Raw genomic sequence first — 17486 nt, forward strand, 5'->3', positions numbered from 1 at the left:
TCTCCACCCCTTCTGCCACCTGACTGCACATGTCCATAACCTGTAATGCATTACATAGAGGAAAGGGACTCACTGGAGACTCACTGGAGACTTGAAGACAGATTCTTAACCATAGAACTGTGCATATCAGTGTGTAAGACAGCCAAATCCTTCAATTTCTGCAAATAGACCATAGAAATGCCATTCTAGTTCTGGTTAGACAGCTGACGTTGTACTCTACACATAATTGATTTTTGATTGTTAGGTAACGTATAGGCATACTGTCTTTATAAGCAAATCAATATGTTTACAGCAGAAAATCTTTTAAAAATGTTTAATTATTGATGGATGTACACTCAAGCTGGCCGATGTTCGTGCAATGTTCATATGTAGCCTACACCTGTAAGGATATTAGTTCTAGTATTTGTCTCCCGAGAAAGATCTAACGGCGGATTTAACGAGGCAAAACCAGCCAATTACAGAATATTGTGTTGTAGGACAGCTGAGCTGACTAAAGACCGGAATGTGATGAAACGTTGAAACTAAGTTGCAAGCTACTTTTGTAGCAAGGTGATGTAGAACAAGTGTCTTATGAAACACATTCCAAACACTGGCTCTTGCTATCTTGTAATAACTGATTTAAATCAGCTAGATAGCTGCAGCTGGCTATCCTATCACCAAGCTCTGCTAGCTAGCTGCTGTCTGCTATGCTACACAACACTGAATTAGCTGACCATCTGGGGATTGCGAGCCAGTCAGACCGGGAGAAGTCCTCAATTTCAAAAACGTTGTTCTCTCCATAGCAAAACTCTCTTAGCTTACATCACTGTACTCACTACTTGAATGGAAAAGACATAACCAATGAACACCCACATCAAACCACACCCAAGACAACTATTATTTGCCTTCAGTCATGGCCGCTAGCATTTCTTAATAAGCATTGATGAAAAAAAGGAGCCTAATCAGGAATTGCAGTCTTCAGTTGTGTTTACTGTGTTTTCATTCTCTCTCAGATCGTTGCCCTGAACAAAACCAATGAGAGAATGTGGCCTTACCATGTAAACCAAGAGGATGAAGACCCAGACATAAAAAAGATTAAGAAGGTATGTGCATGCATGCCCGTGTGTGTGTGTAATCTGCGTACGTGGGGATGTGCCTAAGTGTGTGTGTGTGTGTGTGTGTATATGTATTCCACGCATTGTTAGATTCCTGGACTGTTTATACAAGCAATCAGACATCCCATCCACCATAACCCTCCTCATTACCACTGACTTCTTCAAGACTTTGGCAAAATCGACCACCCTTTCGGCCATTGAACGTCTTATCTAACCGGGTGTCAAACTTCAAATCAAATGTTATTAGTCACATGCGCCGAATACAACCTTACAGTGAAATGCTTACATACAGCCCCTAACCGACAGTGCAGTTTCCAAAAATTGCACATAAGAATAAGATAAGAATAAGTAATTAAAAAAGAACAATTTATACAGGAGGGTGCCAGTACAGAGTCAATGTGTGGGGGCACCGGTTAGTTGAGGTGGTAGTGTAACGACCCTGGGTTATTATTATCGCGGAAATCGACCCTGCCGTTCGAGCATGCTTTTGCGGCACAGTCGAAATGCGCACCGGACCTCGGGCTCAAAGGCCGAGGGTTCGAGACCTGCTCTCTGCTGTTTCTTTACATTGGTGTCAGTAGTAAAAATGTTGATAAAAGTTAACCAGCTAGCAGGCTGACTTGTGTGGCTAGCTACCATAGGTGAGAACGGGGTTGAAAATGCTTTGAGGGAATCCGAAAGGTGGAGGTAAGGAACGATTATGGCCAAGGAGGTGCGTGTGCATTGACGTCGGGGGATCTGGCTTCGCCAGGGCCAGAGATCGCCAGGGCTTCGGAGCCCAGAGGCCGCTTGAGGGAGGACGTTAGAGTGATGGCGGCTGAAGCGGGCATGAGTGCCTCGTCGACTGGGCTTCGCGCGGATTCTGGTGGGCGGACCGAAGGGGTGACGTTGACGCGGCGGGACGAGGAATCTGGGGCTCAGGATGTAAACAAACATGGCGGCGCCCAGTTCCCAGCTGCGTTCGTATCAGTTAAGACCCCGAAGTATTCCGGTAAGGCAGATTGGGAAGCTTTTCATGCTCAGTTTGAACTGTTAGCTCATTTTAGGTGGTGGTCGGATGAAGAAAGGACACTGCAGTTTGATATTGATTAGCCCCGAGGACAGACATGATTATGGTGCTTTAGTGGGAGCACTGAGGAAGCCCATAGCCGGAAAAGCCTGAGTGGGTGGCTGAAATGACAGAACTCATTTGTGCTGTGTCGCTACAGGCGACACAAAACATGCACCTTGGTTCCAGGGTCTGCTGGGGTTGTAGCCAGCCAGGCCATCTACGCCGGGATTGCCCCATGTCCCCCAGAGCTCAGGGAAACAGCTCGGGGTCCGCATAGACCGGGTAGTGCAGACCCCTGGCTTTATTTCCCAACCACCATCATCTTCAGGAGGAACCCACCGGCACAGACGGGGAAGCAAGGCTCCACCTCCCCCAGAAGCATACGAGGACAAGCGGCTGAAGCCTGTTGTTGTGGTGGGCCGGACCTGTGTTGGGGACTTTTGTCATGTCCCTGTCACTGTGGAGGAGGTGCCCCCCTTGTCCTCGTATGCCCTGCTCTGCCCTGGTGGACACTGGGTCCACAGTAACTCTGGTGAGGCCGGATATTGTGCAAGGTTGGACTCAGTGTGAGCCCACAACTGTGCAGCTCCGCACAGTCACAGGTGAGCTGGCACCCATGAAAGGGAAGGGAATAATGACTCTGACAGTAGGGGGCAGGACTGTGCATCATCCTGTGTGGGTGGCGGATGTGCAGGACCCTTGTTTCCTGGGGTTGGACTTTCTTAGGTGCACAGGCTGCCAGTTAGACCTAAATGGGGGCACACTGAGCTTCCAGGGAGGGCCGGCAGTCACCATGCCCCCCCCACATCTGTGTGTTACATTCCCCCAGCTACCTCCACGACACATCTCTCCGTGAGTCCGGGCCGTGTTCCCCCAGCCCAGCTACCCCAGATGGGAGAAGAGAGGACACTGTCTGCAGTGAGGGAGATATGGGGGAGGAACTGTGTTGGTCTTGACCCTGAGCAGCAGGAACGGTTGTGGCAGTTGCTGTTTGAATTTAAAGACAGCTTTGCGCTGAGTGAGGAAGAGGTGGGTCAGACTCATCTGGTGCAGCATGAGATCGACACAGGTGATGCTCGACCCATCAAGATGCGTCCCCGCCGTATCCCGCTGGCACGCCAGGAGGCGGCAGACAAGGCTGTGTTAGAGATGCAGCGGGCAAACTTCATTGAGCCCTCAGACAGCCCCTGGGCGGCGCCAGTCGTCATGGTTCCTAAGAAGGGGGGCAAGCTGAGGTTCTGTGCAGACTACTGGAGGCTGATTGAGGTAACCAGGAAGGACTCATACCCCATACCACGTATCGATGAGTCGCTAGGGGGTCCGCCTGGTTCTCCTCACTAGACCTCCGCAGTGGCTACTGGCAGGTGCCCCTCTCCCCAGAGGCCAGAGCCAAAACTGCGTTCTCCACTAACAGAGGACACTGGCAGTTCAAGGTCCTGTGCTTCGGCCTGTGCAACGCTCCAGCTAGAGAGAGCTGTGTGCAGAGGAGGGGGTCTGTGCCACAGTGTGTCGGGCGTGCGGGCCTGTCTGCTGTGAGCTGCAGACTGTCGACGTGGCTGAATGGGGCAGCAGCAGGGATGGGACACAGACCTACAGCCAGTGCTACAGTGGGGTTGTGGTCAAAGTTTGAGAGACTGCGACTGGCTGATGGTGTGCTACAGCGGGCATGGAAGGAGGCAGCTACGGGAGAGGAGAGGTGGCAGGTGGTGGTCCCAAAAGCACTGCGGGAGGCTGTGCTCCAGAGTACTCATGGGGGGGTGGGGACTGGACACTTTGGGATCACAAAAACACTCTGTCGCCACCGTCAGGACTTTTACTGGGGGCAGCACAAGAGGGATGTGGAGGACTTTTGCCGCCACTGTGACCACTGAACAGCGAGAAAGGCCCCCCCAGGCCGCTCTTATACTCAGCTCCAACAGTTCCCAGTGGGGGCTCCCATGGAGAGGGTGGGAGTGGATGTAGTTTGGCCGTTCTCCACCACAGACAGTGGAAACCACTGGGTGCTCACGGCCATGGACTATTTCACAAAATGGCCTGAGGCCTATGCTCTGCCTGGCCAGGAGGCAGAGATCATTGTTGACGCCCTGACAGCGGGGTTGTTCAGCAGGTTTGGAGCTGCAGAGTCCATCCACATCGACCAAGGCAGAAACTTTGAGTCCCGTGTGTTCGCCACCATGTGTGAGAGAATGGGTATGCACAAGACCCGCACTACTCCTCTCCATCCTCAAAGTGATGGCCTTGTGGAGGCCTTGTGATGGCCCTATGGTCCTCATGGCATGCCACTCCGTTGTCCAAGACTCCACCTCCTGCACGCCTGCCCTCCTCATGCTGGGGAGAGAGATTCGCACCCCTGCGGAGATGGCATTTGGTCAGCCCCTGGATAGCCCTCATGTTACCTCCGGAGCGGGAGTATGCCCGGAGACTCCAGGACCGCCTGGAGACAGCCCACACCTTCGCCAGAGAGCAACTGGTGAATGCAGGTGTGAGGCAGAAAAGGAACTACGAAGTGCACTTTTTGTGGCTGGCTAGCTGGCCTGGGTCTACAGCCCCTTAAGGAAAAAAGGCAGATGCCCCAAGTTGGACAGTCACTGGATGGGACCCTGCGCAGCATCCTGGAGAGGGTAGGGGAGGTTGTTTACCGGGTGCAGCTTCCTCCCAGGGGGAGAAAGGTGGCACTGCACCGGGACAGGTTATCCCCATACAGAGGGGCCTCTTCTCCCCAAACCCAAGGGACCCCCACAATTCCCTTATCTGGCAATGACATTCTCCAGGCACCCACCTCCAGGTGCCGCAGACAAGGCTCCAGACAGTCCACTCCCCCTGTCTCCCTCCCTGTGTCACCGCGTGGTTCCCCGGAGCCACGGACCTTATTCCCCATTCCCGCTTCCTTGTCCCCCATATCTCTTCCTTCATCCCCTGGGTCCCAGAGGGGCAGCCCCCTGCCACGGATGGAGCCCCCTGTTTCACATCTGGACACTCTGCGACCATCACGGCCACGCAGGCAAGGGAGACCTCCGGGTTGCTTCAGAGACTTTGTTTGTTCCCTAGGGGACGGGGGACTTTGTGGTGGGTGGGCTGTGTAGCGACCCGCACAGACAGCTGTGTGTAATGTGTCAGGCTGTTAGTGGGTTGTGTTGTACTTACCAGTGTTTGCGGGGTCCGACATGCCAATCAACCTGCTATCTGCCAATCACGGGAATACTTGGAATGTTCTGATGCCGGGCATCCTGGCGGTTGGCGGAGTGGCATAGAGGGGGGTTGGGAAGGGGGATGGAGAATTGGACCAGGTTTAGCCTTTGTTCTCTCTCTTATGTCTGGCCTTCACAAGAGAAGGTCACAGTTGGCTTGTGGGTTATCTTTCATTTATTTGATGTGGGCTACGGCCAAACAGTAGCCTGTGTAAAGTTGGGTTAGTAAACTGCCTCTTGGACCTAGACTTGGCGCTCCAGTACCACTTGCCGTGTGGTAGCAGATAGAACAGTCTATGACTAGGGTGGCGGGAGACTAGGGTGGCGGGAGACAATTTTTAGGGCCTTCATCTGACACTGCCTGGTGTAGAAGTCCTGGATGGCAGGAAGTTTCACCCCAGTGATGTACTGGGCCGTTCGCACTACCCTTTGTAGTGCCTTGAAGTCGGAGGCCGAGCAGTTGCCATAACAGGCAGTGATGCAACCTGTCAGGATGCTCTCTATGGTGCTGCCATAGAACCCTTTGAGGATCTGAGGACCCATGCCAAATCTTTTCAGTCTCCTGAGAGGGAATAGGTTTTGTCGCGCCCGCTTCGCGACTGTCATGGTGTGCTTGGACCATGTTAGTTTGTTGGTGATGTGGACACCAAGGAACTTGAAGCTCTCAACCCATCGATGAGAATGGGGGCGTGCTCAGGCCTCTTTTTCCTGTAGTCCACAATCAAAACCTTAGTCTTGATCACGTTGAGGGATAGGTTGTTGTCCTAGCACCACATGGCCAGGTCTCTGACCTCCTCCCTGTAGGCTATCTTGTTATTGTCGGTGATCAGGCCTACCACTGTTGTGTCATCAGCAAATTTAATGATGGTGTTGGAGTCGTGCCTGTCCGTGCAGTCATGAGTGAACAGGGAGTACAGGAGGGGGCTGAGCACGCACCCCTGAGGGGACCCCGTATTGAGGATCAGCGTGGCGGATTCGTTGTTACCTACCCTTACCAGCTGGGGGTGGCCCGTCAGGAAGTCCAGGATCCAGTTGCAGAGGTAGGTGTTTAGTCCCAGGATCCTTAGCTTAGTGATGAGCTTTGAGGGCACTATGGTGTTGAACGCTGAGCTGTAGTCTATGAAGAGCATTCTCACATAGGTGTTCATTTTGTCCAGGTGGGAAAGGGCAGTGTGGAGTGCAATAGAGACTGCATCATCTGTGAATCTGTTGGGGCAGTATGCAAATTGGAGTGGGTCTAGGGTTTCTGGAAGGATGGTGTTGATGTGAGCCATGACCAGCCTTTCGAAGCACTTCATGGCTACAGACGTGAGTGCTATAGGTCGGTCGTCATTCAGGCAGATTACCTTCGTGTTCTTGGGAACAGGCACTAGGGTGGTCCGCTTGAAACATGTTGGTATTTCAGACTTGGACAGGGAGAGGTTGAAAATGTCAGTGAAGACACTTGCTAGTTGGTCAGCGCATGCTCGCAGTACACCTCCTGGTAATCCATCTGGCCCTGCGGCCTTGTGAATTTTGACCCGTCTAAAGGCCTTAATCACATCGGCTGTGGAGAGCGTGATCACACAGTCACCCGGTACAGCTTGTGCTCTCATGCATGTTTCAGTGTTATTTACCTCGAAGCGAGCACAGTAGTTTAGTTCGTCCGGTAGGCTCTCGGCTGTGCTTGCCTTTGTAGTCTGTAATTGTTTGCAGGCCCTGCCGCATCCATCGAATGTCAGAGCCGGTGTAGTAGGATCCAGTCTTAATCCTGTATTGACACGTTGCTTGTTTGATGGTTCGTCTGAGGGCATAGTGGGATTTCTTATGAGCTTCCGGGTTAGAGTCCCGCTTGCTTGAAAGCGGCAGCTCTAGCCTTTAGCTCAGTGCGGATGCTGCCTGTAATCCATGGTTTCTGGTTGGGGTATGTATGTACGGTCACTGTGGGGACGACGTCATTCGATGCACTTATTGATGAAGCCAATGACAGATGTGGTGTACTCCTCATTGCCATTGGAGGAATCCCGGAACGTATTCCAGTCTGTGCTAGCAAAACAGTCCTGTAGCTTAGCATCTGCTTCATTTGACCACTTTTTTATTGATCTAGTCACGGGTGCTTCCTGCTTTCATTATTGCTTGTAAGCCGGAATCAGGAGGATAGAATTATGGTCAGATTTGGAAAATGGAGGGCGAGGGAGAGCTTTGTATGCATCGCTGTGTGTGGAGTATAGGTGGTCCGGAGTTCTTTTCCCTCTGGTTGCACATTTAACATGTTGATAGAAGTTAGGTAAAACTGATTTAAGTTTCCCTGCATTAAAGTCCCCCGCTACTAGGAGCTGCGCCTCTGGGTGAGCATTTTCTTGTTTGCTTTTGGTGGAATACAGCTCATTCAATTCTATCTTAGTGCCAGCCTCTGACTGTGGTGGTATGTAAACAGTGACAAAGAATATATTTGAAAACTCTTTTGGTAGGTAATGTGGTCTGCAGTTTATCATGAGGAACTCAACCTCAGGTGAGCAGTAGCTCGAGACTTCCTTAGATATCATGCACCAGCTGTTGTTTACAAAAATGCATAGACCGCAGCCCCTTGTGTTACCAGACGCCGCTGTTCTATCCTGTCGGTAGATCGTATGACTCCATGAAGTATAATGGTACAGTTTTTAATGTCTCGTTGGTAGTTTAATCATCCCAATAATTTGTTCATTTTATTGTCCAAAGATGACATGTTTGCGAGCAGAATTGAGGGGAGTGGGGGTTTGTTCTATCGCCTCCTACTCCTCAGAAGGCAGCCCGCTCTCCGGCCTCTCTTTCGCCGCCTCCTCTTTGCGCAGATCACGGGGGTCGGGGCCTGTTCCCGAGGGAGCCACATATCCTCCGCCTCGGGCTCGTCAGAGTTGTGAAAGAAGAAAAATATTATGCTCGTCCGTGGTGAGTAATCACAGTCCTGATGTCTAGAAGTTATTTTTGGTCATAAGAGATGGTAGCGGCAACATTATGTACAAAATTAGTAAAAAATAAGTAACAAACAACGCAGATAAACAAACAAAAAAACTAAATCGGTTCGGGGCACGTAAAACGTCTGCCTTCTGCTCCGGCGCCATTTTTACAATTTTTTAGACTTGCTCTTATCTTGGGAACTGCCAAAGGGGGTGGTGTTGCAATCTACGGCAGAGAGAGCCTACAGAGTTCTATCTTACTATCCTGGTCTGTACCCAAAACAATTCGAACTTCAACTTTAAAAAATCCATCTTTCCAGATACAAGTCTCTTACTGTTGCCGCTTGCTATAAACCACCCTCTGCCCTTGACACCATATGTGAATTTATTGCCCCCCATTCTATCTTCAGAGCTCGTGCTGCTATGTGACCTAAAGTGTGACATGCTTAACACCCCGGCCATCCTACAATCTAAGATTGATGCCCTCAATCTCACTCACATGATCAATAACCCCACCAGGTACAACACCAAATCCGTAAACACGGGCACCCTCATAGATATCATCCAAACCAACTTGCCCTCCAAATACACCTCTGTTGTTTTCAACCAAGATCTCAGCGATCACTGCCTCATTGCCTGCAGCCATAATGCATCTGTGGTCAAACAACCAGCCCTCATCACTGTCAAATGCTCCCTAAAACACTTCAGCAAGCAGGCCTTTCTAATCAACCTGGCCCGGGTATCTTGGAATGATATTGACCTCATTCCGTCAGTAGAGGATGCCTGGTTATTCTTTAAAAGTTCCTTCCTCACCATCTTAAATAAGCATGCCCTGTTCAAAGAATTTAGAACCAGGAAAATATATAGTCCTTGGTTCTCTCCAGACCTGACTGCATTCTGTGGCGTTCTGCATTAGCATCAAACAGCCCCCGAGATATGCAACTTTTCAGGGAAGTTAGGAACAAATATACACAGGCAGTTAGGAAAGCTAAGCTTTTTTTTTTCAAGCAGAAAAAAAGTTCTGGGACACTGTAAAGTCCATGGAGAATAACAGCACCTCCTCCCAACTGCCCACTGCACTGAGGCTAGGAAACACTGTAACCACCGATAATTCACAATAATTGATCATTTCAATAAGCATTTTTCTACGGCTGGCCATGCTTTCTACCTGGCTACCCCTAACCCGGTCAACAGCACTGCACTCCCCACAGCAACTCGCCCAAACCTCCCCCACTTCTCCTTCACCCAAATCCAGATAGCTGATGTTCTGAAAGAGCTGCAAAATTGGACCGCGACAAATCAGCCGGGCTAGACAATCTGGACCCTCTCTTTCTAAAAGTACCTGCCAAAATTGTTGCAACCCCCTATTACTAGCCTGTTCAACCTCTCTTTTGTATCGTCTGAGATTCCCATAGATTGGAAAGCTGACGCGGTCATCCCCCTCTGCAAAGGAGACACTCTAGACCCAAACTGCTACAGACCTATATCTATTCTACCCTGCCTTTCTATGGTCTTTGAAAGCCAAGTTAACAAACATATTACCAACCATTTTGAATCTCACCGCACCTTCTCCTCTATGCAATCTGGTTCTGAGCTGGTCATGAGTGCACCTCAGCCACGCTCAAGGTCCTTAACGATATCATAACCACCATCGATAAGAGACATCACTGTGCAGCTGTATTCATCGACCTGGCTAAGGCTTTCAACTCTGTCAATCACCACATTCTTATTGGCAGACTCAACAGCCTTGGTTTCTCAAATGATTGCCTCGCCTGGTTCACCAAGTACTTCTCTGATAGAGTTCAGTATGTCAAATCGGAGGCCCTGTTGTAGGTACCTCTGGCAGTCTCTATGAGGGTGCCACAGGGTTAAATTCTCGGGCCGATTCTCTTCTCTGTATACATCAATGATGTCGCTTTCGCTGCTGGTGATTCTTTGATCCACCTCTTCGCAGACGGCATCATTCTGTATACCTCTCCCCCTTCTTTGGACACTGTGTTAACTAACCTCCAGATGAGCTTCAATGCCATCTTTCCTTCCGTGATCTCCAACTGCTCTTAATTGCAAGTAAAACTAAATGCATGCTCTTCAACCGATCACTACCCGCACCTGCCCGCCCGTCCAGCATCACTACTCTGGACGATTCTGACTTAGAATATGTGGACAACTACAAATACCTAGGTGTCAGGTTAGACTGTAAACTCTCCTTCCAGACTCACATTAAACATGTCCAATCCAAAGTTAAATCTAGAATCTGCTTTCTATTTCGCAAACAAAGCATCCTTCACTCATGCTGCCAAACATACCCTCGTAAAACTGACCATCCTACCGATCCTCGACTTCGGCGATGTCATTTACAAAATAGCCTCCAACACTCTACTCAGCAAATTGGATGCAGTCTATCACAGTGCCATCTGTTTTATCACCAAAGCCCCATATACCACCTACCACTGCGACCTGTATGCTCTCGTTGGCTGGCCCTCGCTTCATATTTGTCGCCAAACCCACTGGCTCCAGGTCATCTACAAGTCTCTGCTAGGTAATTCCCCGCCTTATCTCAGCTCACTGGTCACCATAACAGCACCCACCCGTAGCACGTGCTCCAGCAGGTATATCTCACTGGTCACCCCCAAAACCAATTCTTCCATTTGCCTCCTCTCCTTCCAGTTCTCTGCTGCCAATGACTGGAGCGAACTGCAAAAATCTCTGAAGCTGGAGACTCTTACCACCCTCACTAGCTTTAAACACCTGCTGTCAGAGCAGCTCACAGATCACTGCACCTGTACATAGCTCATCTGTAAATAGCCCATCCAATCTACCTCATCCCATACAGTATTTATTTTTTTAGCTTGCTCCTTTGCACCCCAGTATCTCTACTTGCACATTCATCTTCTGCACATTTTACCCTTCCAGTGTTTAATTGCTATATTGTAATTCCTTCGCCACCATGGCCTATTTATTGCCTTACCTCTCTTATCCTACCTCATTTGCACATGCTGTATATAGATTGTCCTACTGTATTATTGATTGTATGTTTGTTTATTCCATGTGTAACTCTGTTGTTGTATGTGTCGAACTGATTTGGTTTATCTTGGCCAGGTCGCAGTTGCAAACGAGAACTTCTCTACCTGGTTAAATAAAGGTGAAATAAAAATAAAATAAAATAAATAAATGTAGACATTTGTTAAGGTAAAGGTCTTTATTTTTTAGATTATCTATTTAATACATTTCGGTTCTTGAAAATGTGCTCTGTTCTTTGTCCATGTTCTGTCACTAAGTGTATTTTATGTTGGTGTAATTCAACATGATATAGGACAGAGAAAAGCAGAACTCCAACATAATTTGGGTGCTTGTACATTAGGGGAATGATAATCTCATACTTTGAAAAAGTTCAATCTGCGTTAGAAATTAAAATATTAATTATTTACTATTTTAGAAAGCCCATAAAAATACATTTCTGAATTTAAGCAGGAATCTGATCTTTTGAAGAGAGTCAACAACTACAGGTTCAACTCAAATAAAGCATACTATTTTACCAAATAAACACCTTGCAGCCCTTACAAAACGATTAACAACGCTATTCAAAACCATTTTCAAATCTCTCAAAGTTTCTATATTTATTTTCCGTAATACTCCACCAAAGACATTCTTTCTTTTAAATATAATTCTCGGTCATAACAGGCTTTATATGGGCAAATACAACTCATAGAATAAAAAGTAAAGTTTTACATCTCCCTAAATTGGTGGTTTTAACCTTCCAGACGTGGAATTGTAAAAACTCGCCACCAAAGGCTTTTACTTGCGACATATTGTTAAATGCACTAAAGAGGAACAATGGGTACATATGAAAGATGCGCATACAGATCCCCAAAATCTTTTCACGTGTCTATTTCCAAACACTAAAGCGAAGAACATTAACAACTTCATAGTTTAGGACAGTATAACAATATGGAAGAAAATGAAACGGACTGCAAGAACCAATATCACTCCCTAAAAACACACCCCTATGCAACAATTCCTGGATAGCTTTTCAGAATTCACCGATAAATAGGCCCATATGGAAAACTAAAGGCATACATGACATGGTAATAGGAAATATAATTATTTCCATGACTTAATTAAAAAGCCATTTTGGGCTGACCAATGTAGACATTTTCAAATAAATGCAACTTTAAAAGTTTAATATCAGGATATTCATATGATAGGTAATATATAGAAAATCTTTCAACCTATCCAACTGACAATTTCTTAGAAAAAAACTATTGGAACCAAGACTTAAAAATAACTGATATTGGCACAAGATAAAGGGAGTGTTGCAACATAACTAATGAAATTACAGTTAACAAAAATGTATGCTTAATCCAGTATAAACAAAAATATAGAATTTATTATACAAGAGACAACATTCACAAATTCTACATGTCTTAAGTATAAAATGAACTATGAATCTATAATTCATGCCTTCTGGGTGTGCTATAAAGTCCAAAAGTTATGGGCAGAGTTAGAAAGTTGGCTGTCAATTATTTCAATGTAAATGTACTTTTTAATCCGTCTATCTGCATATTTGAAGACATGAAATATGAGGGTGTGGTGAGAAACCGTACTTTTCTCGTCAATCATTTAAAAAAAAAATGTTTACCTAAAAACTGTAAATCAAATTATCCTCCATCGTTGAGACAGTGGAAGAATCAAATGCATTATTATTTAAATATTGAAAAGGTGTGGGCAACAGAGAAAAACAGAATACCGCAATTTGAGGTTATATGGCATAGTCTTACAAGCACTGGAGATGGATGCGGTGGGAACATGTGGGTCTGGGCAGGTGTGATGTCATTGATGTTTGTGTGCTTCGTTAATGTTTGTGTGATTCAAAACCATCTTTTGTCTGTATACGTTTATATTGTTAGAAACATTTTTAAAATTTTACCCCCCCCAAAAAATATTCTAACCTGTGTGTGTCTGTCTCCCTGTACAGGTGCAAAGCTTTATGCGTGGCTGGCTGTGCCGTAGGAAGTGGAAGCTGATAGTTCAGGACTACATCTGTTCTCCCCATGCTGAGAGCATGAGGAAGAGGAACCAGATCGTCTTTAACATGGTGGAGGCCGAGACAGAGTATGTACCTAAAACCACTCACACAGAGACTGATTGATTGATTGAGTGTCTGATGTGTTCATTGATTAATTGAATGAATGATTGATGAATTGAATGATTGACTGTTGTTATTTATTCGAATCCAGCACCAGCACACCTGATTTCACGCATAGTGTGATTAGACCACAAGTCGCGTATTCAGGTGTTTTATTGCTGGGCTGGAGCAAGGTCTGCATCCTACACTCTTAGAAAAAAAGGGTTCCAAAAGTGTTCTACGGCTGTCCCCATAGGAGTTCCCTTTTTGGTTCAAAGTAGAACCCTATTTGGTTCCAGGTAGAACTCCTCTGTGTAAAGGGTTCTACCTGCACCCGAAAGGGGTTGTTCAAATGGCTTCTCCTATGGGTACAGCCGAATAACCCTTTTTGGTTCTAGATAGCACCTTTTTATTCTAAGATTGTTAGTCTGATCCTTGTTGATCTAACCCTAGGTATGTCCACCAGCTGTCTATCCTGGTTAACTGTTTCCTGAGACCTCTCCGCATGGCCGCCAGCTCCAAGAAACCTCCAATCAGTCACGATGATGTCAGCAGTGTGTTCCTCAACAGGTACAACACATGCATGCACACACACACACACTCCCACACACACGCACACACAGAAACATGTTTGATATTCTGTTTTTTATTCATTTTATATCCAGTGAGACCATCATGTTTCTACATGAGATATTCCACCAAGGTCTCAAAGCCCGGATAGCGAACTGGCCTACACTGGTATTGGGTAAGTTGGCATTACACACACTGCAAAATGCATGCACACGCACATAGACGCACACATGCACTCGCGCCCACGCGCACACACAAGGTTTTTATTTAAAATCAGTTTAGTTGCAGTTAGTTTTCAGATCCACTTTACTAGTTTTTATTTCGTTTTTAAGTTTTATAAAAACGTTTCTAAGAACACACTGGAAGGGAGTCAGCCCGGTGGAGGAGTGTGGCAATGAATTCTGGGCATATTCAGCCTAAGGAAGGAATCAGGCCCCAGCCCCCTGCTGGTCCTGGCAGTGGCACCTCAGGAACCTCCCCAGCTCCTTGTTCATCCTCTCCACCTGCCTGTTAGACTGAAGCCGGTACCCGGAAGTGAGGCTGACTGTGACCCTTAGCTTCTCCATGAAAGCCTTCCATACACTTGATGTGAATTTGGGGCCACGGTCAGGCCACAGTGCCGGAAGACCTGCTGGAACAGTGCCTCAGCGACCTGGAGAGCGGTAGGAGACGAGAAAGGCATGATGAAACTACATGATTTAGAGAATCTGTCTACTATCACCAATATGGAGGTAAAACCATTAGAAGAGGGGAGATCAGTGACAAAGTCAATGGACAGATAAGACCCGGGAATCTGAGGCACAGGAAGGAGTTTCCCTGCTGGAGTGTTCCGGGGGGATTTGGATTGGGCACATATGGAGCAGGAGTTGACATAACGAATGACGTCCTGCGCCAAGGTGGGCCACCAGGACTTTCCAGCACTGGACTGAATGGTGTGGGTGATACCTGGATGTCTAGCAACGGCAGCTGTGTGTGCCCAGGTCAATAGCCAATCCCTTATCCCCGTGGGAACGTAGGTGCGCTCAGGACGACAGGTGGCAGTTGTGGGTTCCCTCTCCAGGGCCTGGCAAGTGTCCACATCTAGGTCCCAGAGCATGGGGGCTACGATTCAAGAGGGTAGGATTATGGATGCACTCAAGACAGGAACCTCTCCCTGTATCGTAGACAGGGCATCGGCTTTGATGTTTTTTTAACCTGGGCTACATGTCAGCGTGAAATCGAATCTGGTGAAGAAAAGGGCACACCTGGCTTGGCGTGGGTTCAGTATGTACTCCAGGTTCCGATGGTCGTTGAGGATGAGAAATGGGGCCTGGGCGCCCTACAGACAGTGTCTCTCCTCCTCTAATGCCAACTTCACCTCCAGGAGCTTCCGATCTCCAACATAATAGTTTCCTTTCTGCTGGAGACAGCTTTTTTGAGTAATATGCGGTTATATATGCGATTAGAGGTTGACCGATTATGATTTTTCAACGCCGGTACCGATTATTGGAGGACCAAAAAAGCCGATACCGATTAATTGGCCGGTTTTAAAAAAAAGAATTGTATTTGTAATAATGACAATTACAACAATACTGAATGAACACTTATTTTAACTTAATTTCATACATCAATAAAATCAATTTAGCCTCAAGTAAATAATGAAACATGTTCAATTTGGTTTAAATGATGCAAAAACAAAGCGTTGGAGAAGAAAGTAAAAGTGCAGTATGTGCTACCTGACATATGTAAAGTCATAATTTTACCTTCAGATGTGAATGTGTAAAAACTGTCATGGCGGAAACTGTTTCTGTTGTTGATTTCTCTTCTCAAACAAAAGCATGGTATTTGTTCTCTGTAATAGCTATTTTAAATTGGAAAACGTAGTTTCATTACCAAGATTCTAATCTTTTGAAGGGTGTAAGACACTTGCATTTTCAAATCAAATCAAAATTATTTATATAGCCCTTCGTACATCAGCTGATATCTCAAAGTGCTGTACAGAAACCCAGCCTAAAACCCCAAACAGCAAGCAATGCAGGTGTAGAAGCACGGTGGCTAGGAAAAACTCCCTAGAAAGGCCAAAACCTAGGAAGAAACCTAGAGAGGAACCAGGCTATGTGGGGTGGCCAGTCCTCTTCTGGCTGTGCCGGGTGGAGATTATAACAGAACATGGCCAAGATGTTCAAATGTTCATAAATGACAAGCATGGTCGAATAATAATAAGGCAGAACAGTTGAAACTGGAGCAGCAGCATGGCCAGGTGGACTGGGGACAGCAAGGAGTCATCATGTCAGGTAGTCCTGGGGCATGGTCCTAGGGCTCAGGTCAGTTGAAACTGGAGCAGCAGCATGGCCAGGGGGACTGGGGACAGCAAGGAGTCATCATGTCAGGTAGTCCTGGGGCATGGTCCTAGGGGTCAGGTCCTCCGAGAGAGAGAAAGAAAGAGAGAAGGAGAGAATTAGAGAATGCACACTTAGATTCACACAGGACACCGAATAGGACAGGAGAAGTACTCCAGATATAACTAACTGACCCTAGCCCCCTGACACATAAACTACTGCAGCATAAATACTGGAGGCTGAGACAGGAGGGGTCAGGAGACACTGTGGCCCCATCCGAGGACAGCCCCGGACAGGGCCAAACAGGAAGGATATAACCCCACCCACTTTGCCAAAGCACAGCCCCCACACCACTAGAGGGATATCTTCAACCACCAACTTACCATCCTGAGACAAGGCTGAGTATAGCCCACAAAGATCTCGGCCACGGCACAACCCAAGGGGTGGGGGGGCGCCAACCCAGACAGGATGACCACAACAGTGAATCAACCCACTCAGGTGACGCACCCCTTCCAGGGACGGCATGAGAGAGCCCCAGTAGCCAGTGACTCAGCCCCTGTAATAGGGTTAGAGGCAGAGAATCCCAGTGGAAAGAGGGGAACCGGCCAGGCAGAGACAGCAAGGGCGGTTTGTTGCTCCAGAGCCTTTCCGTTCACCTTCCCACTCCTGGGCCAGACTACACTCAATCATATGACCCACTGAAGAGATGAGTCTTCAGTAAAGACTTAAAGGTTGAGACCGAGTTTGCGTCTCTGACATGGGTAGGCAGACCGTTCCATAAAAATGGAGCTCTATAGGAGAAAGCCCTGCCTCCAGCTGTTTGCTTAGAAATTCTAGGGAGAATTAGGAGGCCTGCGTCTTGTGACCGTAGCGTACGTGTAGGTATGTACGGCAGGACCAAATCAGAGAGATAGGTAGGAGCAAGCCCATGTAATGCTTTGTAGGTTAGCATTAAAACCTTGAAATCAGCCCTTGCTTTGACAGGAAGCCAGTGTAGAGAGGCTAGCACTGGAGTAATATGATCAAATTTTTTGGTTCTAGTCAGGATTCTAGCAGCCGTATTTAGCACTAACTGAAGTTTATTTAGTGCTTTATCCGGGTAGCCGGAAAGTAGAGCATTGCAGTAGTCTAACCTAGAAGTGACAAAAGCATGGATTAATTTTTCTGCATCATTTTTGGACAGAAAGTTTCTGATTTTTGCAATGTTACGTAGATGGAAAAAAGC

General features: G+C 47.3%; 1 protein-coding gene across 1 annotated transcript in view; it reads left to right on the forward strand.

The window, feature by feature from the left end:
* rasgrf2b (Ras protein-specific guanine nucleotide-releasing factor 2b) overlaps positions 1–17486 on the forward strand; it is a 173587-nt gene that overhangs the window by 63607 nt on the left and 92494 nt on the right. The window contains 4 exon segments of the mRNA XM_042320823.1: positions 993–1082; positions 13224–13360; positions 13827–13943; positions 14039–14118. Coding sequence (XP_042176757.1) covers positions 993–1082; positions 13224–13360; positions 13827–13943; positions 14039–14118 — 424 coding nt within the window.

Source organism: Oncorhynchus tshawytscha, linkage group LG04, assembly GCF_018296145.1.
Source record: "Oncorhynchus tshawytscha isolate Ot180627B linkage group LG04, Otsh_v2.0, whole genome shotgun sequence".
In the NCBI taxonomy this organism is placed as follows: Eukaryota; Metazoa; Chordata; class Actinopteri; order Salmoniformes; family Salmonidae; genus Oncorhynchus; species Oncorhynchus tshawytscha.